The 25,528-nt window shown below is 24.6% G+C and overlaps 1 protein-coding gene across 1 annotated transcript; it reads left to right on the top strand.

Annotated features, from left to right (window-relative positions):
* Positions 1 to 9,666: 9,666 nt before the first annotated feature.
* Positions 9,667 to 24,615, top strand: Bm4435 (Uncharacterized protein; the record flags this gene model as incomplete). Its single annotated transcript, XM_043074706.1, has 7 exons — positions 9,667 to 9,702; positions 21,722 to 21,833; positions 22,385 to 22,525; positions 22,841 to 23,070; positions 23,230 to 23,436; positions 23,633 to 23,740; positions 24,448 to 24,615. 7 exons carry the CDS (start codon positions 9,667 to 9,669, stop codon positions 24,613 to 24,615), a joined length of 1,002 nt encoding a protein of 333 aa, XP_042930640.1.
* Positions 24,616 to 25,528: the final 913 nt, after the last annotated feature.

The following is a 25,528-nucleotide window of genomic DNA, read 5'->3' as shown; positions in this document are numbered from 1 at the left end:
GACTATAAAATTTATTTTTCTTTTAACCAGTTTCATAATCCAAGTTCTCATATTACTGACTTGTGAATATTGCTGAATTTCTTCAAAAATCATTACATTTATTATACTTTTTTCCACATGAATACGTGCTCAAGTTTGTTATAATTGTAATCAAATTATAGTGTTTTTGATCACTATATTATTATTTATTATTATTTTTATTCATTATTATTATTATGAATTATTGTTACTATCATTAATTATTGTTCCAATATAACTTCATGAAATACTAGTATTCCTGGCTGTTCTATACAGGACAAAATTTTGCTACTTGGCTTTTTACATATTATTTCTTTCGATTGCCGGGCGTCTAATCGTTTATTTTTAGTGAGATTAAATGATAAATAACATATGTCTTATGCACTGATTGAAATACATAAGATAAGGATAAACAAGGCTTGTTAACACTTAAAGTGTAGGGTACATATCATTTTACTAATTGTTTTCTTTTTTTTTTTTTCTTTATTTATGAGAAATAATTTCCGAATTCTACTCATTTCTCAATGAAATGTTAATTACTACATAAATAAACGGAATCAATTTAATTTTTCTCACTAAAAAAAAAAAAAAAAATTAATTTTTTCCATTATTTTAACTATCATTTATTATTCATTTCTAGAATACTAAACATAACTCATTTTAGGAATTATAATACATTTGAATGATATATTTCACGTCATTAATATGACTAACGTGGCGTATTTCACGTTAGCTATACTAAATGGCATAGCTTTATTAATGCTTAACTAGATGTTGTGAAAGAAAGTCATATGTATATAAATATATTTATATCAAACATTTGTTCTGACAATTGTTTGGCATCTTTAACAATCGAAGCAACGAATCAATTATACACTTTTATCGAAAAAGCAAATGAATTACGAATCATTGTTTTTGTTTTCTTTTTCTTTTAAATTTATTTGCTAATGTTTGATGATAAGCGTTAGTCTTTAGCTCTGTTTCACGTACGTTCAGCATATTAACATTAATCTTTAGCTCTACTTTACGTGTAATCTAAAGGCGCGATACATTAACAATAGTACATCTGTGACGTAAAGAGTCATTTTTTTAAATTCTACTCCACATATGACCTAATGCTAATGGATGTAAATGAAATTTAAAAAATTTCAATCAATTTGACAATTTCATCTTTAGCTTTATGCAAAAATTTCGTATTTTCTCTTCCATTGTTGATTTGACGTTTTGCAGGTAAATTATTAACTTTCTACAAAAAAAAAAAAAATCTTTTGGATGAATATTCTATGCGACATTTGGTATGCAAGTTATGTCCAATGTTTGAAGTTGAAAATAAACATTAATGAATCATAGCCGGAAGTTTTTATACATTCGTTTCTTTCAAAGATTCAATGTGTGTATGTGTGTGCATGTTTATGTCTATGTATGTGTATATGTGTATGTATGTATCTGTTTGTTTGTCCGATTGATTAAAGGTTAAAGTTTTTAAAATTTAATTAACTGAATGGATTTAACTTAGCAGATAAAAAACAATCAATGAAATGCTTTGAAATTTTTTATTTCCCTGTACCTCTATTTTTTTTTCCCGGAAAATTTAAAAATGACTTCTTAACTGGCTAAATTTTCACAGCATTATATAAAATCATGTTTACATTCATTGCACTTACGACAGTATTTATGGAATTATTAATTTGGACTTAATTTATCCAATAATTTTTATTTCTTATTTTTTTGAAGGTTTATTCTAAAAGAAATTAATCAAAAGATTTGAAATATTGTAGATGTATTTTTGTCTTTTAATTATTTGTTAAATTAAATTCTTTCAACTGTGGTAACAGTTTGAACTTAACTTGAATGTTATAAATTTTTGTCCTCCTTTTTAACCATCAGTGGCTCATTGTATCGAACTACCTTATCTGAATTAATCACTCTAGATTTCAAAAACATTTAAATTTTATATTACAAGATTATACGTTGGAAAAATCGTTGTAATAATGAATATTAATGCCCATATTAATACCATTTGTTACAATTTAAATCAAAATAAATTGCTTAGTGCTAATCAGACTTACCAGTTCTTATCCTAATGATACCTATTTAATTCTACAACTTTTCTCCCTCTCTCTCTCTCCCTTTCTTCTATTTTTCCATTTCTTTTCCACTTCACAAAATAAACAACAATCGCCACTTTATACCACACTAATTTTTAGTTGTTTTTTGGTTATTATAGGCTCTTTTCTAGAAGTGCGCACTTTACCAAAAGAAAAAATATCTGTTCACATATTGTAAAAAAAAAGAGCCAAGTAAGGCTATTTCAGTGTAGCCAAAATACCCGAATAAGCTTCTTTCTCTTCTTCTTTCCTCTCTGTCGCTTCAATTTTTCCATTTTGACATTTTAAAATAATGCTACTGCCGCAAAAGTATTTGCACGTGTATGTATGTGTATGTGTGTGTATGTGCCTGCCTGTTTGTATACATATGTGGTATACATTCTATTATTCCTTCCAAAAAAAATAAAACTTTTTTTTCTCCTTTAATTCGAATTTATGTCAATTTAACTGCTTGATATTCCCGTAGGAATTTCTCTCTCTCTTTCTCCCTGCCTCTCTCTCCCTTCCTCTTTTTATTTCTTCACTCTTCTTTTTCGAATGAATTTTTCGGCATATTTTACTTTTGTATCATTTCATTATACTTTAAGCATAGCTGTTTTAGATAATTTCAAATAAATCAGTTAAAAATAGAAGAAATTGTTAACGAATAAATTAAATTCTAATAAGCATTACTGAATTAAAATTACTTAATAATGCATAGGAGAAATACTGTTTATAATATTATATATATATATATATATATGTTTTAACTTGCAAATAGCAAAAACTAACTAAAAATAAAATTCTTCATTAAAACTTTTGTTATATTTAATTTTTTTTTCTTTTATTTTTCTACAAAATTTTCGTTTATTTGTTCTGCCATATCATTGTGCATATTAATTATTGATAATCGATTTATTACAACTAGAAATTGTCATATACAAGTAATCTTATCACATTATTTTGATATCAATATCATTAGAAATTACCATGTGCAGAGCTTGTCAGATTATTTAGATATTAACAGCACTTTGATATTTTTATTTATGCAAATTATCACGCATATTATTTGCTAATTACATTTTATAGCACTACGTATTAACTTTATCATCAACCAAATACTATGAACCAAAATTTACTTGAACAAATATTTATATATCAAATAGGAAATTTTTTTTTTTTTTAAATTAACAAACGCAAACCAATGGTCATTAAAAATTTTGCATATATACAAAAAAAAAAAAAAAAAGCAAACAGAACAAAGCAAAACAAGAACAAAAAAAAAAAATTGGAATTTAATTTTGCTGATTCTGCAAATTTAACTTTAACAATAATAAAAATATTTCATATTTGCTATATAAAATTTAAATAATATATAAATTTGAAAAGTATGGAAAAGTTTTCCATGAAAGAAAGTAAAGTACATTTGGCACGAAAGCCATTATTAGAAAAATGAAGTTTCCTTAGAAGCTCATATTCGCGGAAAAAAAAAAGGAAAAAAATTAATTTATCGATTTTTCGTTTCCTTTAAATTCATCACCGCGTTAATAAGACTTATTGAAGTAAATAAAATTTTTTTTTTCTTTTTTTTTTTTTTTTAAATGAAAAATAGTACGAAATAAGATTGTTTTTCAAATAAAATCAAAAAAAAAAGTTTTTGCTCAAAATTTGATTAAACATATTTCTAATTTTGCATTAATTTTGCAAAGTCAGAAATAGAATTAATAGGAAAAAGTGAAAAACTAAGAAGTATTTTAATGACAATTAAAACATTAAGGAGCAATTAAATCTTTTACAGAAAAGGTAAAATGAGAAAATAAAAAAGTTATAAATTGAAGAAATCATTAAAGAAAATGATTTAAAAAAGAAAAAAAAAAACAAAGAAAAGGCGAAAAGTTTTGCTATTTAAATAAATGAATTTGTTCTTTTCTCCATATAAAATTATATCGTAATTTTAATAGCATTTTATCGTTGATATGTTTAAAAAAGAAATGCTAAAAATCATCATTCATTGTTAAGTTAATAATAAGTTAATATTATTCATTGTTTTATTTACACCGCTTAATATATTCTATTAGAGCTAGCAAAATGTCTCTTTTATTTCAATTTATTACCACTTTATTATTATACTAGTTGCAATTCTCCAATCTATTAAAATATTCCTAAACATTTATTTTAATAAGTCATCTTGTTTGTTTTTTAACTTGAAAATAAACTCTAAAAATTTTGATTAAATAAATAACATAATGAATTAGCAACAATTTGTTAAATTCATATCTAATTCCTTTTTTTATTATATCTTCATACTTTTTTAATATCATTTATTATTTACCTATTTTGTATTAATTTGCATTTATTTATACTTTTTATCTTTCTTCTCTCATATCATCCGTACCCAAAAAGATTTGACTTCACGATTTTTTTTTTTGTTAAAAGAATAAAAAAAAAATGTGAATAGAAAAAAAAAAAAAAAAAAAAACAGACTACTACTGCTTAAAAATGCAGGTGAAAAAATAAAAAATAGATCGATAAATTGAAAAAGATTGAATTAACAAAATGACAGACCTTTTTTTTGCTTATTTCAAGTTATATCTGAACTAAATACATATCAGTTCATCTCTTATCACAATAATTTTATTTTTGTCTCCTTTTTTTTTTCTCGTTAAATGAACTTTTCCTCTTCACTTCAACATCTCGCTTCCTTCATCCGTTCAGAATAATAACAAAATTCTTACTTTTAATATTATTTTCCTAATTTCCATCACTAAATCTATTAGCTGGTAAAATATTTTTAATAAAAAAAAGTCATTTTGGAATGACTTATCCTTTTGTATTTCATTTTTTATTTATTTGAACAATTAAAATTATATTTTCTGAAAAAATAATTAATTTAGTTCAGCAAACAATAAAATAGTAAATATTTTTCATACAAAAAAAAGACATGAAATTTCATATTTGTACAATAGAGTATAATTATATTTACAAATTACAGTTCAAATTATAATTGCATTCCTAATTATCGCAAAAAGAAAAAAAATTAATATTACGATTTTACACATAGAAAAATTTTATACCATTCTATTATTTAGTGATTAATTCTAGTAGTAAATTACTATTGATTAAATGCTACTTTTAATTACATTTATTATATGATATAAATCTAATTTTTTAATGATTAATTTTTTCATCATTATTATTCTTAGCATACTAATTCTATTTGTTCTTCATAAAAAAGAATTTAAAAGAATTAATTAAGTATATAAAATGTGCTTTATTTAAATATTTTATTATTAAAAATAATAGTAATAATATAACATATCTTTAATAAAATTTACAGATATTTATATCTATTATATATATTTGCTCGTTTTTTTTTTAGATTTAAGAATAACAGGAACAAAAAAAAAAAATATCGTAGTCACTTTTTTTTTAATTTTATTTATGTTTTTGACATATGCCATCGTACATTATTATATTTTCCATCTTAGTAAAAACTGAATTAGAAGAAATCGAATGCTTTTCTAATAGTGCGTACATAGCAGCGGATAAACTTTATTGCATGATTTTATTTATATAAGATAAATGTGATTTGAAATTTTTATATTTTCATTTTATCTAAAGCAAATTTATTTATGAATTTTTCATTTCCAATACTTTTTACTAATAATACTACAAAATGATAAATGCATTGATAATAAGCTATCAGAATAATTTTGATATAATTATAGGTTAAGTGAATTTATTGTTTATCTTATTATTTACATTTCAATTGATAATTGTTCAAATTTAGATTGATTGTTCTCTACTTATGATGTGACATAAGTCTTAAAAAATCATTTGCGTTAATAATTACATGCATAAATTAATATTATGGTGACAAGATTATGTCATCAAAATTTTACAAATCACTAATGAATATACATATCACATATTTTTTTTCTAACTTAAATTTTAGCTAATTCATTTTGCTTATGTAAAATCCATTCAGAAATGAGGGCAGTGTGACGATTCTCTTTGCTACTTGAGATGAGATACGATATGAAGTATGACAGTAAATGACGGAACTTGAAGTGAAAAGAGTGAAACTTTTCCAAGTATTTTATATTTGTATTTCTCGAATGTCGCTCTTACCTATTGTCATTGTTCTATTTGCTGTTTAATTTTTCTTTCAACATTGCAATTTCAAAAAAAAAAAAAAAAAAAGGAAAAAGACATTTTATAAGTTTTTCTGAGAGCAAACAGAAAGGAAAAAGGAAAAGTTATTGAAATTAAAAAAGCAAAAAAAAATTAAGTGTTGGTTCAAACCAGCTGAAATATGATATATTCGAAGCTTTTCTTCTTATATTTGCTTAATTTTTTGCGCTTGCCATGCACATCATTCATTCTTATATAATGATTTATCATCATTTATCGTCGTTTTTATTTATTATTATTATTATTAATCTTAATATCACTTGCGTATATTATGTGAAACCGTATAACAACTTTGACTTTCCAAGTACATTTTTAATAATTTACTAATCAATCGATATGAAATGCAATCATTTCTTAATATTCGATTAAAATGAAATAATTTTACAACGCTATATATAGCGTTGTGAAGAAGTGTAGTGGGTTTATAACAAAAATCACAAAATTTTTGAAGTTTTTATTTATTTCTTTTTGTTATTCTTTCTATTTATCCTTTTTTTTTTTTTTTTTTTCTATTTTTTTCCATGTTAGAATAGTTTACTTTTAATTATTTTTATTGATGCTTTTATTGCTTTTATCAGTTCTTCTCATCCAATGTATATCCTTCGAGTATCATCACGTTCTATCATTTCTTTGAAAAAATGTCCTTTCCATTTGCTATCATTGGTCTTTCTTCGATTTCAGTTTTTGCATGGATGATTGCTTTTTTGCTTGCACAGAATAAACCAATCGTGGTTGTTAACTTTGATCAATAGAATTTGATTAAAAATTTCCTATTTGTCCATTTTTAACCTACTTTTATAATAGTTTCCTTTTTATGATTTATTTAAAACCTACATTCACATGAATTGAAAGCTTTGTTTTTTTTTTTTTTTTCATTCTTATAGTACTTGCTACAAAGATAAAATATGAAGTGAAATTAGCTATTTTTGATTATCAGACATATGAACTACATTTCTCTAATTTGAAATATTAATTAACTTATGCGATAAATTAAGATATTACAACAGAATAAGGAAAAAAGTGATGTGGCACTAACAGCTGACAGCTAATTAATTGTTAACAGAATTGGTCAACAATTATTCGATAAACAGATTTTAGATTTACAAAAAAAATTTAAAAAAAAAAATAAAATAAAAAATTATTTATTTTGCTGTTAGCCATAGTATTAACCATAAATTTATTCTTCACTTTTTTTATTTATTTCATTGATTAAATTACTAATAATGAACTAAGAAGAAGAAGAAGAAGAAGACTTTCCTTTTTCTTTTAATTTGTTTGAACCGTTGAAAAAATTTTTTTATTATTTGTTTATATTATGACCAGCTGTTGCTTTTATTCCATTAATATCATTATGCTTTTCCAAGATGATTTTCATTTATGGTTCCTAAATTTTCACTTCTCTTTTTCCAGTTTTTTTTCCGTTTCATTTTATCTACAAATAGAAAGAAAAAAACTGATTAGTTTAGAAATGATGAAAACAGCCATAGTTTTTATGTTATGTTAGACAAAACATTTCAAAAATTTATTTCGTCGATCTTTTGATGCATTGATAATAAAAATAATTTTACTTCTTCTATATTAATAACTTCTCTTATTGGCTCCTTTTTTAACATAACTTTAAAAAAGGACAGATAAATACAGTTTCATACATTTGTTATTGCTATTGCTGCAAATAAGCTCTTTTTTTTTCATTTTGACGACAACATTCGAGGAAAAGATGCTATTCTCATTTTCCCCCATTTTCTAGGCTACTTTTTTTTTTTTGCAACCATATTATAATCATATTGATTCAACATTTTTCAAAAAATAGTAATAATAAATTAAACTAAACATAATAATAATAAATTATATTAAAAATTAAATTAAACATTAAATATGTATTTATTTTGGTTTTCAAATAGGCCATATTATAGCTTATTTGTTTTATATTTTGTTACAATTAAGTGAAAATGTAATAAATTATTGAAAATATTAAGTTCTTACATTAATTTCATCGAAATATTACTGTTATATTATAATTGTTATCTAATTAGATGTTTCTGACAATTTCTCTTCGATCAAAGTGAAAACGATTTAACTATAACCCTATAATAGCTTCAACAATAATTTATGACATTTCTATAATTGCCTTTGTAAACACTAGTATACCGCAAATAATTAATATTATATGAATTGACGTAGGTTGCGTGATAAACGAACATCAAAATATTTCACGTATTGCGTGGAAAATAATATTAATGCTAAAAGTATATGCATATGCGTGGTATTGATTTCTTTATTATTTTTTAGGAAAATTTTGGCACTGAAAACAACGATCAGTCATTACAATAATTGAAACGATAACAGAAGGAGAAAGGAAGTATTTATAACTCCAAAATTATTCTTTGCTAAATTTCTAAGCTTTGGTCATTGCATTTTCTTTTTCTTTTCAGTTTTAAGTTGTCCTTATCACTAATATTCAAGAAAATTGATAAGTATTAACATACATCCACAAATATATGCGGCTTTTTTTTTGCTTTTCCTTCCTTCTTCCCTCTTTTCCTTTCTCCCTCTACTTTTTTCTCTCCATCTCCCCCTTTCTCTTTTCCTCTCCCTGCTTTTTTTTTTTTGCATTGTTTTTGCCGAATTTTAATTTAATTTAATTATTATTTCACAATAATCGTCAACTATTATAATGATTATTTTTTCCGCGGATTTACAAAAAAATTTCAGAAATTTTTTTTTAATCATTCGTTGTATTATCCTGGAAAAAATATACACATACGGATAGAAACACTGAAATCGACAACGTCCACCCAGTGAAAAGCTGTTTGGTTGGTTGGCTGGCTAAAAGAAAAACTTACATTGTTTAATTTTCCTGAAATATTGTAAAGAAATTAATCAGTATTATCATTTTCATCATTATCCTATCATTATCAATTATCATTTCTGTTTGATAAACGGAAAGAAAAAAGTGATTACGCATTAGTACTGTTACTCTTATTATTATTATTACCATTACTAACACACTTCAAGTAGTGTCACCCAAAGAACGATCACTACCGGAAGGAACAACGATAATAGCTTCGTCAGCTAAAGTGTATGCTTCTATCTTAATTTTTCTTTTGTTTGATGTTCTTAAATAATTATTTTTTATGATTTGTCATGGAAATAATTTTTAAGTGTTACTGAAATTTTAGCATATTTTAGCGTAATCGATCAGTATTAAATATCATTCGCCACAATGTCCTCATCTTATCCTTTTAATTAATATTATTTATTTACTAATTAATAATTCACTTATTATAATTCAGGAAAATCTAAGAAAGTCAACAAACTTCTCAGAACGAGAAGAAAGCTTTTCTTTATTCTTACGTTGTTCTGAATTATGGGTGACCAAATGAATAAAGAACAACAAGAAAGGGTTTGTTTTCAATGACATTCAATCTTTATGCCTTTTTTATTTCTGAACTTTTAATTTTAATATATAATTTTTGCTTAAAATCAATACATATATTATTATTCAAGTAGCTATCCAAGTAGGATATGGATGAATTTCTCAAAATTGTTGAAATAAAGTAAAAATTGAAAACTGCGAGGAAATTCGAGTAGTAGGATTAGTTCAGCAAAAAAAAAAAAAATAGAAAAATTTGAGCTAAAATTTTACTACGTTTTCAATCTGAAAAAAGGAATATTTAAGCAAAGAATGAATAGAAATGATGAAATATAAAAAGTGCAATCGAATTAGAAGTGCTTAAACTTGTTAGCTTTCAAAAGGTTTTTTTTTTTTCTAATAGTCCTAAAGTTATATTTCAAATATGCACCATCTTATTTAAAACTTATTCTGTGAAAAAAAAAATGTTTGATGGTTTAAGTGGTACTTACTGGATCAATTTTTACATTTTTATATAATTTTTATATGGTTTAAATTTTTACATCAATTTCATATTTCTTGCTTATGGATAAGTCGCATGGGTGAATTGTTGATTGAAAGTTGGGTTACTTTCTACTTGATTAGTAATTACTGGAAAAAGAGAGGAAGAATCAGCGAATATTTTCATATAAAATAAATAGAATAACTATCATAAAATGAAGTGAAGATGGGCAGAATGAAGCGGGGAATGGAAAGTAGGCGGGAAAGAAAAAAAAGTGGAAAAGTTGTAAAAGGAAAGGAAAGAAGAAGTGCAAACAAAAATGACGGGTAAATCAAATTTTTATTCAAAATCAAGGCAATTTTTTTCCTTTTTTATTTTGTATCAAGGGAGTTTTTTTTTTTCTTTCTTTTTCAGTTGTTTTTAAATAAATATCTTTTTTTTAGTGGAAAGGAAACTTATTTTAATAAAATAAACAAATAAACAAGCAAACAAGGAAAAAAAGACAAAATTAGAAAAGACAGGAAGAGAAGTGAGTGAAATATTAGGATGAAGACGATGAATTGGAAGGAGGGGAGGAGGAAGAGAAGAAAATGGTTTCAGCCAGTCTCGGTTGAAATAATTTCCTTCACAAAATTATATTCATATAAAAAGTAAAAGAAGAAGAGAAGGGGAAGAAGAGGAAGGAGAAAAGGGAAAGTAGAGAACAGTAATGATTAAATGTATGCTGTGATGCATTAGGTATGTGCAGTATAAGTATAAATTTTATTGGTGGATTTAATGCTAATTTTAGCTATTGAATAATTTAGGTTCTTTTTTTTTCGTAATTCATAAAATTTTCTTACAACACATATTTTAAATTTTTACACTGAACATCAATAAAGCATATATGTATATTTTGTTCATGTGATGATGATATAACTGAAAGGGAATATTTCACATTACCTCTCATAACTTAATAATAATAAAAACCATCATTTAAATGATGTGAACAACGGCATTTCTCACTCTACCACCATTGTTTGATTTGATCATTCGATGAGTTGTTTATATTTTGGAATACTCATAAATCTTTTTTTCCTTTCCCAATTCAATATTCTCATCATTCTATTTCCATTTTTTACTTATGGCCTTTTTTAACAGCGAGAAAAGTAAAATTAATTTTGGCTATCTTATAAATGAAAAGTTTTATGAATTTAAATCTTGATTTACTAATATGTATATACATTCTGTCAATTTTGATCCAAATATATTTCAATCAAATTAGTTTATTGGAGATTTTTTATTTCTATAATTTCTCTTTTTTTTTCCACCTCCAATTAATCCTTTCTCTCTCTCTCTCTCTCTCTCGTCTCTTTCCTTTATTTAATTTAATATACTAATTTGGGAAATGACCGCGAATGCTTCATAATTTTCTTTTTTTGGTTACTAGTAAAATTAGCAGTTAATTAATAGTCTCGAAATTATATACATTTATAAAATGTGTTAACAGGTAGAATGATATTCTAAAAAGAAGGAAGCTCATACAAATGCCATTAATATTGGAATTCATGAAGGGCGGGGGAATACGAGAAGGAAGGCAAATGGACTTCTCTTTTGATAATGTTAATCATGGATGTGAAATTCATTTTTAAATTTTCAAAAAGTATAGAAGTTGTGAATTTGTTGAGTTTTCTTTTTTTTTTTTCCTTTTTCTTCCAAATTGTTATCTTACGATGCATTTACTACCATACATTATCGCATACTTCAAAATTTTTTCTGCAATTTCTATATATATATTTCTATTTCTATTATATTTTCTTAATACATATGTATATATGCATGCTTTTCTAGATTTTAATATGAAGCATATTAAAAAGATTTTATTAAGAAATTATATTAAAAGGATTTATTAAGAATGACTGGTGATAAGTCTTGTAGACACTTGATTAATTTTTATGCTATCTGTTCTCTAATAAAGGTATTAATGATAACGTATTTTATCATCTCATGATATGTGTGATGATTTTACTATTTTATCTATTTGCAATTTAGTAATTTTTAACTTCCAAATTGTTACCGTACTTTATACCTAAATGGAAAAGAAGGAAAAAGAAGGATTAAAAATTATAAACGTAAAAATGTGTTATTTAGCAAGCAGATTTTATCACAATTTAAATATTAAATTGTAATTTTTGGAAAAGAATTATAATTAAATGAGTGGAAAAATGGATAATTCTCCAGGAAATTTGCTGATTATCAGAATTTCTCGTCTTTTTTCTTCTTTACTCCTCTTTTTTTTTTTGAATTTACTGCGAAAAAAGTAAGAATTCCAAATAAAAAAAGTGAATAATAACAGATAAAGTACTAAGCATGTACAATAAGCAATTACTAACTAATAAATTACAAATTTATATATAATTTTATCGAAGGGAATCATTACTTGTTATTAATTAAAATAGAATTACAAAAAAAAAAAAAAAAAAACACATAAAGATATTGAATTAAAGTAAAATTACAGATAAAACAGTAATTATTATTTTACTGCCATATTTTCAGTTATTTATTAATAAATAATAATTTGAAATTAATTGAAGAAAAAAAGTTTTTTTCTAAAAAGAAGCAAATTGGAAATGTATATATTATCGATTGAAACTTCACTTAAAATATTTTCCACCAAGCATCAATGTAATCATTGTTAGCATCCTTCTGCTTAATGTTGTAAGACAGAACAGCTGAGCTAATTTGTATAAAAATCATTCATTCTCTCTCTTTCAATCTCCTTATCACTATTACTATTACTATTACTATCAGTAATAGTCTTATTTCATCTATTTTTTCCTCTTTTTATCTCTTCATCTTTTCTTTGCATTCTCTTTCTCATATTTTTCTCTCTCTTTCCTCCCTCTCTCTAATTTCTTTCCTTTTATTTTCTTTTCATTTCTCATCATTTTTGCTTATTCATTCTTCTTTTATTCTCTCAATTTTCACCCATTCTTTACTTCATTATCATTATTGAGTGAAATAATTTTTGAAGCATTTTCAATAAAATTGAATCTAAATCAATTTAAATATCTTTTTCGTCTTTCTTTCCATTCAATTCTTTTATTATTTACTTTTACATCGTTTTCTTTCTTTCTTCTTATTTTTTCTCTCTCCCTTTCTCTTTCTTTTTCTTTATTTTGTTGATATTACTAAATTTCTTCTCCACCTCTTATTGATTAGCAACAAAATAAATAGCTGTAAGTTAAGTTATCCGACAGAGGGAAAGAAAGATAAAGTTAGAATGAAAAAATGGAAAAGTAGATAAATTCATAGTTTGCTTATATTATTTATTATTCTCTCTACATATATATATATATATATATATTTTTTCATTTAATTTTGAAGAATAAGAGGAGAAAGAAAAGAACGAAAGAAAGAAAGGAAGAGAGAGAGAGAGAGAGAAAATAAAAGTATGAAGTTTTAGAAAGATGTTAAAGTAAGTCGAAGATTTCTTCTAATAAATAACAACGATAGCAACTACTATAGCATAAGCTAAGGCTAACAGGTGTCATTGACTTACTTATCAATAAACTCCTGATTATTATCAAATACATTTAATCCTTTTCATTTGTCTTTTATTTACTTTGCTTTTCCTTTGTTCTTATTAGTTATTTCCTACTTTTTTCTTTTTCTTTTAATTGATAATTTATTGTTGGAATATTTGTAGACAATATTACATCTTATCACATGTTACCTATACCATATCATATTTTATGGGAGAATGATGATAAGTTTACATTCGATTGTCAACGTTCACTTCTTGGGGTAATAATGATAATAGCTAGGAGAATATTGCTTAGTTAATTAAATATAACTTTTAAATAAAATATATTAGTATATCTTAAAATGTTTCTTACATATATTATATTTCGCAGCAATTAAGTTAACATTGTAAAATTCATGATAATATGATAATGATAAGTGAATATTGCTAATCAACGATAAATTGTGATTTTTCATTGTTTATTAAGCTAAAAACATTTTTCTGATAATGTAGTTTCTTTATCTTAAATATATTTGCATATCTTGCCTAGTTAGTTAATATAATCCTTAAGGGAATAAGGCTTCATTTCATCTTTTTCTTTGAATTTGAATTATTTCTGGTCATGCAAAGCAAGTTATTATTGTTCAAGCGTAAAATTTTCTTATACTATTTGAATCACACATTTTTGCCTAATTCATTTTTATGCACAAAACACTTTTATAGATAAAACTTAATGTTTTACTTCCAAACATATTCATTCCATATATGAGAAGAATTGTCTTTTCTCCTGTTTTTTTTTTTTTTTTTTCTTTTTTAAATTGCAGACTTTGTCAAAAATGTTTGATTAATATATTTGAAGTTTTCTTTTTCCTTTTTTGATTGCATTAAAAAATAATTGGTATATAACGCCAAATGATTAAAGCAACTTAATGAAGCATAAAATTTTGGACGTCGCTATAATTTGGTATGATTTTCTCATCAAATGGTTCATTCCTACTTTACAAAAATAGGTAAAACCACACACACAGACACACACACACACACACACACACACACACACACACACACACACACACACACACATACAAACAGAATTGGTTGGTTGATACTAGGTAAGGTGTAATTGATTACATCCATCATAACAGTGATTTCATTTTATTATGAATATTTTACAAATGCAAAAAAAAAAAAAAAGAAATAAAAGCAAATTGATGCGGAATACAAGAAGAAATAAAATTTGTGATTTTTATATGCTAATGCATACATCTTTCATTAAACGCATGTATTTTTGTTTTCTATTTCAGACATATATATTTAAAATTAATTTCAATTCATAATAATTTATTATCATTTCATTCTGTTCTATTACACTTCGTTCTGCTTGATTTTATTCTGTTTCATTTTTATTCTCACATTCATTTTAACTTTCACTCTCACATTGAATTAATTTTTATCTATTCCATCTTTATTCCATTTTTTTCCCATTATTGAATTTTCTATTCCATGTTGAATTATTATGATGAAGAATTGCATTGACGAATAGTTAAATGTTTCTTCACTTTATATACATTTCATTTATTCATTCCATCATCATTTGATATATCTATGAATGAATTTATTTCTACTTATATTACTTATATTTACTTTCAAATTTTCTTACTAGGTAAAATTTTATAATTTTATTTGTGAAATATTACTTAAATTCTTATAAATTTAATTTATACTTAATAGTTTTGTACAGAAATAGTTAAAATTTATAATTAAATATTCTTCATAGATTTGTTTTTATTATATTTTATCTAAATTTATCTGTATTTCGATTCATTTTTTCTTTCTTTTTTTTGCATTTCATTTGGCAATAATTTGATAGCCAGTAAATAGCCAGTGAATTTATAGCTTCTTTATATGTAATACATTATTTATTTATGCATATACATTTATATAAATAATAGATGATGAATATTATTAATAACTTTCATTCCTTATATTAATTTTACCTGAACTAATAATTTGACTAATTTCATCTAAATTAATTAGCCTATTTATAACAATGTTAGTCGTTAATTGTGATAATTTACAATTCTATATTGTAGCATATTAAATGTGAAACTATTATCAGAAGCACAATGATTGAATTTAAGCTTATGTAATCAGAAAATGATAAATAGTATACATTGAAAGAGATTATTCACTGCATCTTTCTTCCTTTTTCCCTGTCTCTCCCTCCCTTTCTCTCTCTCTCACTTGTCATTCTATGCAATTGAAATGTTTACTGATTCATTGGCGTATGCAATTGTTTTATTTTCACTATTAACTGCTACATTTCAACAATTGTTTTAATTCTTTTAATCTTTCAGAATAAGCTATGAAATAAATGAATTATATGAGACATATACTTCATTACCAAATGATAAGTAACAGTTAATTATTATTTTTTTGTTTTATCTGAAATTAAACGTAAATTGTTTTCTTAAGTTTTATGCACATTTCGACAAATGTTAATATTTGAATGTTTTGTATCATAAACTTAATAAATAATAATTTGTAAAACAACTTAAGATTGATCTTCATCATTATTTTTTTTTTTTTTTTTTTGAATTAATTTATTCATTTAGAGAAAAGAAAAAATGAAACTAACACTTTGAAATTGAAAAAGAAGGAAGGATGAAAAAAACGATGCTAAAATATTTTGAAAAGATATAATATCAAGAAACATATAACTGGATCATTGTCAGAAGAATATAAAATAAAATGAAAGTTATTTTCATTTCTAATAATATTTTTTCTATTCCAATGTTTCATAACATAAAGCTTACATGTATGTTCCAATTTAATTATTTCATTGCTTGAATTAATATTACTTTTCAATAGGATCTTTTCAAATTTTATGTTTGTTTGTTTTTTTTTTTTTTTTTTCCTTCAACTATAAAATTTATATTAAATTTTATTTGAATGCATATTACATAGAGCTATAATTAGTATAACTTTTTTTTCTCTACAAATTAGGCGCTTTTTGTTAATGTACTCACTAATGATTATCCTAAGAAATGTGACATAAGTGGATTTCTTACCACAAAAAAAGGATGTTTCTTTTTTGACTCATAACCCTGATAAGGTTATGAGTCAAAAAATAATTCGAGTTAAATTCAATTCATTTTCTTTCTTTTTTTTTTCATATTTTTTGAAACACAATATTTACATTAGATTAATTCCATTTTTTAAAATTTATGTTATATGAAATTTGTGATTGCGAAATTAAATTTCTCAATAAATAAGTTAGCAATGTTTAGTAAAAAAGTATTGGCTATTATCATTTTGTGTAATTGTTCTTATCTGATTTCTAATTATGCTATTTGTATTATCATTTATGAAAATATAACAGTTATAATATATCACAATATCACATCTTAAAATATAATATTTTGTTACTTCTGATTTAATCATAGATAAAGTATCAAACGAAGAAAAGGCAACAAATTATTTGCATAATATTTTAGTTTCGTCTTTTTTTTTCCTTTTTTTTTAGAAAACAAATTCACAATTAAAAAAAAAAAAGAAAAGAAAAGAAGTAAGAGAAAATAAGTGAATAAATTTTTTTCATATTTAATTCTCTCCTTTTTTTTTCCAATTTTTTCTTTAAATCCTTTATTAAAAATTTATCCAATTTTTTTAAATCCTTTATAAAAATTTCTATTCTTTTTTTCCTAATTTTTTGTTTTTATTTTGAAATATGTTAAATGATATTATTTTATAGCACAATTAGTGTATATTTTATGTTGTTTTCTTTATATTTATTTTATGTATACGTATATCGTTTATAAATGAAATAGGACGTGTATCGTTTATAGGAAATTTTATAGGAAAAGATATATGTACGTGTATCGTTTAGTGTATAAATGAAATAGGAAATTTTAAATTCTTAATGCTATTAATATGTGAAATATATAAGAAATTAAATAAATTTGGGTAGATAGATCCCTTTTAAGTTTTTCTTTTTGTTTTCTAGAAAATATTGAAGAAAAGATCGCGCGCATTAAATGAAATATATATTGTTTAAACAGAGAAAGGGCGGTCCATCTAAATCTTGTTTCCGTATAGTATCATCTCGGGTAAGAAGATGAATGGGCAGATGATGGAACAGGGAGATGGAACGGTGGGTAGGTTTGGAAAGGGTAAGAGATAGGAATAATGATGGTAACGGGTAACGTGTATGAAAATTCGAATCTGTTCGGGGTCATAGTGCATCTTTCATTGGAAATTACAAAAAGTGTACCCTACCTCTTAAATATAATTGTTTTTTTTTTTTTTTTTTTTTTATAACCTGCAATTTTTGATTGTCTCTCTTTCCTCTTTTTCTTTTGCTTCTTCTTCATCATCTTCTTGCATAGTATTTTCTATTCAATCGTCATTTTCATCTATTATTTCTTGACCTGACCTCATTTTCTTTGCTTGACCTTTACTTCTCATTTTTTTAGCCTCAACATTACAAAACATTATTCAATCTTCTTCCATTGAAGCAATTTGTTATATTGCTAAGCTAAGCTGTATTATATGAGGGATGCATTTCTCATTATCATTCCCGATACTATTTAAGGTTAATTATATGCTTATATTTTTTATAATTTCAAATAATCTTTTGGAACCTTTATAATTTATTGCAAATAAAATAATTTACATTAATATAATATATATTTCTGAAACTGAAAGAACACATTTTTTTTTACAACAAAACAACTTTTTTTCTAACTTTTAAATTAAAAATTAAGTTTAAATTTAAAATTCTTTCTGCACTGTTTCTTGCTTTATTCTAATCTTTGTTTAAAGCTTAATACAATCTCGAATTTGTGTCATATAAGATAGCTGATGGGCTCAACAATGTGTGTATGTTCCGTCTATCTGTTTGTATATATGTGTGTGTGCGTGTATGTAATGTATGTATAAATATATAATATATATATATATGTGTGTGTGGAGTCATTTTATCCGTAGGATGTAAAATTTTACACTAACAACAACCGAAACCCGTATGTCACCCATTTTCAATATCAATTGTAACGCATCAGTCGTAATCTAAATTTCAATTTTCTTCTTACTGTTAAAGTTGACATTGTCGGTATTCGTTTGTTCTTTCATTTTATATATTTAATTTTCTGAAAAGACAATTTTTTTGGCGAGATTTGATAGTTTAAAAAAACTTTAACGATCAGAAGAAGGCTTCTGTATTTTTTTTCCACCAATGTTTGTAGCGGATAATAACTATTCATAATTTTTTTTATTGAATGATGATAGAAATGTGGAAAAAATATCACTTGAAATTAAGCAACTAGCATTTATCATCTTTTTATCTTTTTTTTTTTTTTTGCATATTTCATATCGATTTCTTATTTTGCTTTCGTCTCTCTCAAAGATGAAAAATCTAACAAACTTTTGCTTCCATATATACATATATGGAAGCCTAAGAGGAAAGTTTGCCAATATTTCTCATTCCTTATTCTCTTTCCTATTTTTGTATATGTTATATGCTATACTAGTTTGCTAATTAAAAATTGATTCATACTTTATAATATGTTTTTTCAAAAAAAAATTTTTTATATAATTTCAAATAGCCTAGTCCTTTTATATAATATACTTTTAAAAAAATGTGACTTTCTCATTAGCTTCTTTCATTTCATTATTATACTACTTGAAAGAAATAAAAAGGATAAAGCATTTGCAAAGTTTATTTATCAAATTGTTCCAAAAATTTCCTTCATTATTTCATTTTCCCAATTAACTCTTAAGAATGATTGTTACTTTAATCTCATTCTATATATCAAATCTAGCTGATGTCATTATTTTACATTCATTCAATTTTTAGCCATCCTCGAAAATTTCATTGGTGTTATTTTTAAAAAAAACATTATGCATTCGTAACTCTTACTCATTCCAAAATTTGTGTATTCACATCCATATGAACTGTACTCATATTCATACTTATATTTGTATTTTTATTTAGCTACACTTCTATTTATCATTTGTACTCTAATATTCGTATTCTCATGCTTAATTATACGATTAATTATATATTAAAATACATCTGAAGAAGACTAAGCAGTCTACAAGTAAGCTATGAATATTAACTAATAACTTGTATTAAACATTGATTGTTGTTAGTTTTGTTTTTTTTTTTTTTTTTTTCGTCTGAAAAGAACTAACTAACGTTGAACAAATTTTCGTTTCATTTTGTCATTTGCATGAAAAAGAAAACAGTGATAATAGTAGTAATTCCATATATTCAAGATGATAACAGTCTCTAGCTATACTACCTTACCTATTTTCATAAGGATGGCATCACATTATTAACAAGCTTTGCTAGCTTTTCATATCATAATTTTACATCTCTAAGAATTGTGTGCCTAATGCAATATATACTTTATATTCCCTCTCTTGGCTTGGCTTAATACTCCATCTTTTTTTCATTACCCTCTTTGTCTCCTTCCCTCTCTCTTCCTTATATTCTACTCGTATTTTTTCATTTTTAAAATTATCGATTTATTCTTAAGACCGTGTGAACTTATTCTGTATATATATAAAATTGTCCCAACTATATTGCCTCATCACTACTGGCCTAATTTTTCTTATATGTATTAATATATACGCATGTATGTGTATGTCTTTGTCGTCTTGCTATGTGTGTATGGTGTATATTAGGAATACGAATAGATAACTAATGCTATCTAACTTTACTCATCTTTTTAAGTCTTCGAGCCTAAATTATTTACTGAAGAAGCTTACGCTGATGCCTTCTTGCGACACACACACACACACACATACATCAATTTTAAAGAAATTAATTTGAAAAAAAAAAGAAAAGTGAAAGAGCAGAGATTGAAGTATTACATTTACTGTATTAAACATATTATGATCGATTAACTTAAACAAGTAAGGTAATCTAACAAAGTAATTTAATCTATACATAACACAAACGAGATTTTTTTGTTCTATAGAAAAATAAATATAAGAAGATGAGGAAAAAATTAGGAACAAACAATAAGAAATAGTAAGAAGAGAAAAAGAAATTCAGTTAGTTGAAAGAAATAATGAAGTTTTAATTAGCATTTAATTCATTGTTATTGTTTTTTTTTTTTTCATTCATTTACAAATATGGATGAAAATAAACATTTGATATGTTTAATAGTATGCTATGATAGAGTTGTTTGTTTAATTTCATTTCTATTCTCTAAAATAAATTTCATTTTTTTTCTCACTATTGTTAGCATTCATTCTATAAAAAGTTAATATTTGAAAATGGCAAATAAAAGCAAATCATAGTTACATAGCTGTTACAGAGAATTTTTCGATTTTAAATTTCAGCTGTTTTCCTTTCATTTTATCTTTTTTTTCTTTTTTTTTTGTTTGTACCTTTCTTTTTATTTCATAAGAAAAAGAAAAGGAGAGAAAGAAAGAAACAGAAAGGAAATAAACTAAACAATAAACGAGAAAAGTATTCCGATTGGTTATACAGACGTAATTTTTGAACGTCAAATTTTATTATTATGTTTGTTAAACAATCTGGAAATAACACCTTTTTCATTTTTTTTTTTATTTTTTTATTTCATTTTTTTCTTTGCTTCATTTATCATTTGCCTGTAACAAACAGGAAAATTTGTAAATTTTAGAAATTTTCTAAAAATTTTGATGCTTTTATTTCATTTCTTAGCGAAATTTATTTTCCATCTATCATTTTCCATATCATTTCTTCCTTTTTTTTTATTTTGTTTTCTCTTTTCTATATATATATATATATATATATATATATATATATATAATAAAAGGAAAAGAAAATGATTGATAGCTTTCTTTTTTTTCATTTATTATTATATATGTATATCTGATTTTATATTTATCCATACATATGTATTTATATTTAAGTAACATTGTATTAATTTTAACAGTTTATGCTTTGTCAATAGAATAGATATTTTAAAAATAAAATGAAAGAAAGAAATCAATATTGCCATGTAATATCAATTTTGTAAAATTTATTAAATTGCTCATTGTTAGCTCTTTTTGTTTTTTTTCAGTTGATGAATGGTCGTGGTAAAGCGAACGGAGCGGTGGGTGATCAAACTTTCTCAAAATTTCTTTTCAATAAAGATAAGGGCACATGCCTGGGACGAACAGCTAAATCATGGGGTTTGTTATTTTTTTTCTTTCTTTTTTAATTCAAAGTTTGATTGTTGAAATCATTATAACTATTTTTGTTTATCATCAATTTATTTATTATTATATTAATTAATTGCCATTTCATTATCATTAAAATCAATTAAAACAATTAAATGTTTTTTATTTCCGTATATATGTATGCATGCATGATGTTTTGATATTTTAAACAGTTATAATGATTTTTACAATTTATCTTTATCGATTTTGTTAATATTAGCGTAATTAATATTAACAAATACTAATTTGTTAGAAATCAAAGAAATTAGTAATACTTTTTGCCATTTAATATAATCAATAATATAATAATTGTATGTTAAAAACAATTTCGTACGTGGTTCTTTCAAATAATTATTACAGTATTTTGCATCAAAGTGTTTTATCTTCTGATTGAATCTTATTGATTTAATTATTGATAGCATTAATTTAGCTAGGTGGAAAAAAGACAAAAAGTAGAGAATATGAAATTTTCTTATCATAGTGAACAAATTATATTATAATATTTCATCATTTCACCTTTCCAGTTCAAATATTGGCGTTTTATTTGGTCTTTTATTCATTACTCATAGCATTTTGGATTGGTTGCTTAGCGATATTTCTTTCCACATTGGATGAAAAAGTTCCTCGTTATTATGGCAAAGGGACAATTATCGGTGTAAACCCTGGTATGTTCTTTTATTCTGATATTTTAATTGGAAAAAGACTGATAACCGTATCAGTGATATAAAATGATATTCGAAATTGAGAATTGGCATTGTTTGAAGTCATAAGTCATTTTTATAATATGATATGGTCATAAATCTAGACTATAGTTATATTTCCTTCACAATTCAGATTTTTCCTTTTTTTTTCAACCTTCAAACTTATAAAGTTACTTTAACTTTATTGAAATCTATCACAAAAAAGTAAGAAAAAAAGAATGAGTAGAATACTAGGTGTCATTTGCAAATTCATTTTGTATTTGGTGCCAAAAATTTCAGGCGTTGGTTATCAACCTTGGCTTTTGGATGATCCTGATTCGACTCTCATTAGGTTCAACATACGTGATAAGTCATCGTATCAGAAATATGTTGACACACTGGACAAATATCTTTCAAAATATAGCAATTTAACAGCAACCCGTAAATGTGTTGGTAATCAAAGCAATGCACAACTTTTCATGGATGGAAGTGCTAGACCTGAAATTTTATCTGGCGATGACACTGTCAAGGTTTCTTTATAAACTCTCGATCATATTGTAATATCAAACTTTTTGTAATTTGTTGGAGTTTTATTTATTTTAAAAAATGATAGTAGTTCGAAATTTTCATAATATATGTAATTTTATTAAATTTTGATACAGTTTTAAATTGATTTAGATTACTTTCAGTCATGCCGTTTTGAATTGGACAAATTCAGTAGAGCTGGTTGTGGCAAAAATATTAGTTATGGCTTCTCAGAAGGGAAACCATGCGTAATTTTAACTTTGAATCGATTAATTGGTTGGATGCCAATCGATTACGCACCTGATTCAGTGCCTGAAATTATCAAAGAACGATATAAACCAAATTTCGTAACACTGAAATGCGACGGAACGGTTCTTTTTCAATTTCTTCCTTATTCTTTTTAAATTTTATAATACCTTTTAAATTAGGCAAGTTGAATGACTGACTTTTCAATGAACTTTTTTTTTTAGAAACATAGTCCTAAAAATTCGTCGTATAACCTAGTAGTTGCTTGATTTTTTTTAAAAAATTTATTGCAGTAATGCAAAAAAAGATTTTAATTTGTAGAGTGACATCGATAAGGAACATGTTGGAAATGTGAAATACATTCCGGAAGCGGGTATTGATGGTAAATACTATCCATATGCTGTTATGCCTAATTATCAACAACCTTTCGTAAGTTTATTTTTTTTGATGGTTCAATGAATGATTAAATAGACGTATTATTGGGTTTGAATGATTCACATAGGTAATTTGACAGTAGTATATAATATGCTATCAAATGTACAAGATTTCAGGTATATCCTTTAATCAGATAAAAACTAATTAGAAAGAAGAAAGTGTTTTAATAAAATTTCCGAGTTAACTTGTTTAAATTGACAACAGATTTGAATTGATTTTTCTTTCTTTTTTATTTTGCTAGAAAAATGGCATGAATTTTATAAGAAATTAGAGAGTCGAACATCATGAATTTCTTATTTTGTTTTCCAATACCAGAATTATTTCCAAATGTTGAAATTTTGCTTAAAAAACGATATAATTAAAAATATTTGTTCAATTCTCTTCGTATATTACAACACATTGTAATCTATGTTCCTAAAATAAAGAAAAAGGTTTATGGGAAAATTTTTTTTCTCATTTCTCCAACATTCTTTTGTACTGGATTAAAAATAAAGAAAAAATCAACTAATTGTATTGAAACATTGTTGATATTTCACTGTAATTCCACTGATTTATATTATCAATGAAATTAAAATAAAATATCTGTAATAACAGTAATTCAAGCAAGAATTAATGCAATAATAAGATAAATAAAGAAAGAAAAGAAAAAGAAACTGAATCTATGAAAATTATTTATATGTAATAGAATACAATGAATTCAGGCAATGATAAAGTTTGATAACCTACCACGCAATAAAGTTGTTTTGATCGAATGTCGAGCTTATGCGCAAAATGTTGAAATTGATATTACGTCAAAATTGGGAATGGTCAATTTTGAAGTGATGGTGCAGGATGTTGAACCGGAGAAACCGATAGAACAATCGCGGTAATATGCATAATATGATAAAAGGCAGCAAAAGGCTTCTTCAAAGTGAAACTGTTGAAAGTAGCAGTGAAAAATATCTCTTTTTTTGATAACATTATTATTATTGCTATAGTGGTAACGATGATAAAAATGTCGTTATTTTTATTATTATTATCACTATTATTACTACTATTATTACTATTTAAGAATAACGCTCTCTGGATTGGCTGCTTGTTTTTTTTTTTTTTTTTTTATTAGATCGAATTGGGTGTATTTGTCATCATATTATTATTCATATTCCTTCTTCCCTTCCTTCTTTCCCTTCTCTCTCTCTCTCTCTCTCTCTCTCTTTCTTTCTATATGGATATACTCTCTTCTCAAATTAGGTTATTTCTTTTTCAAAAAAAAATTTTTTTTTTAATTTGAATACTTTATAGGCTATCGTATTATTGAATTTTATTTAAATGCATCCTTTCCCATTTCATACTTATGGCCTATTTCTGTTACGACTATTTTTTTATCATTAATGCCAATTTTTTTTTTTTTTTTTTTTTTTTTTTTTGGGGGGGGTGGGGGGAATTTAAGTGGGCAAAATTTTAGAAGTAAAAAAAAATTTTTTTTTGAGTTGAATTTGAAAAAAATTTTTCAAAACTGCCACGTTTTTCAACATTTTTTTTTTCCTGTCTCTTTTTACTGCAAGTAATTTATGACTTTCCATTTTTCTCATTATTGTGTATCACAGAAGCGATCAATATTCAAAAATAATAAAATTATAATGTCCCATTTCTCTCTGCATTAAGTATTTGCGTTATTGTCGTTGATACTGAGAATCATTTAAGTCTAAATATTGTGAATATATAGCCATTATTGTAGAGCTATATTATTGAATTATATTATGTATATAAGTACTGCATTAAATGAGTATATCATTAGCTTTT

Source organism: Brugia malayi (genome assembly GCF_000002995.4).
Source record: "Brugia malayi strain FR3 genome assembly, contig: Bm_v4_ChrX_scaffold_001, whole genome shotgun sequence".
Lineage (NCBI taxonomy): Eukaryota > Metazoa > Nematoda > Chromadorea > Rhabditida > Onchocercidae > Brugia > Brugia malayi.
The sequence above is the reverse complement of the archived record's forward strand: the minus strand, read 5'-3'. Positions and strand labels throughout refer to the sequence as shown.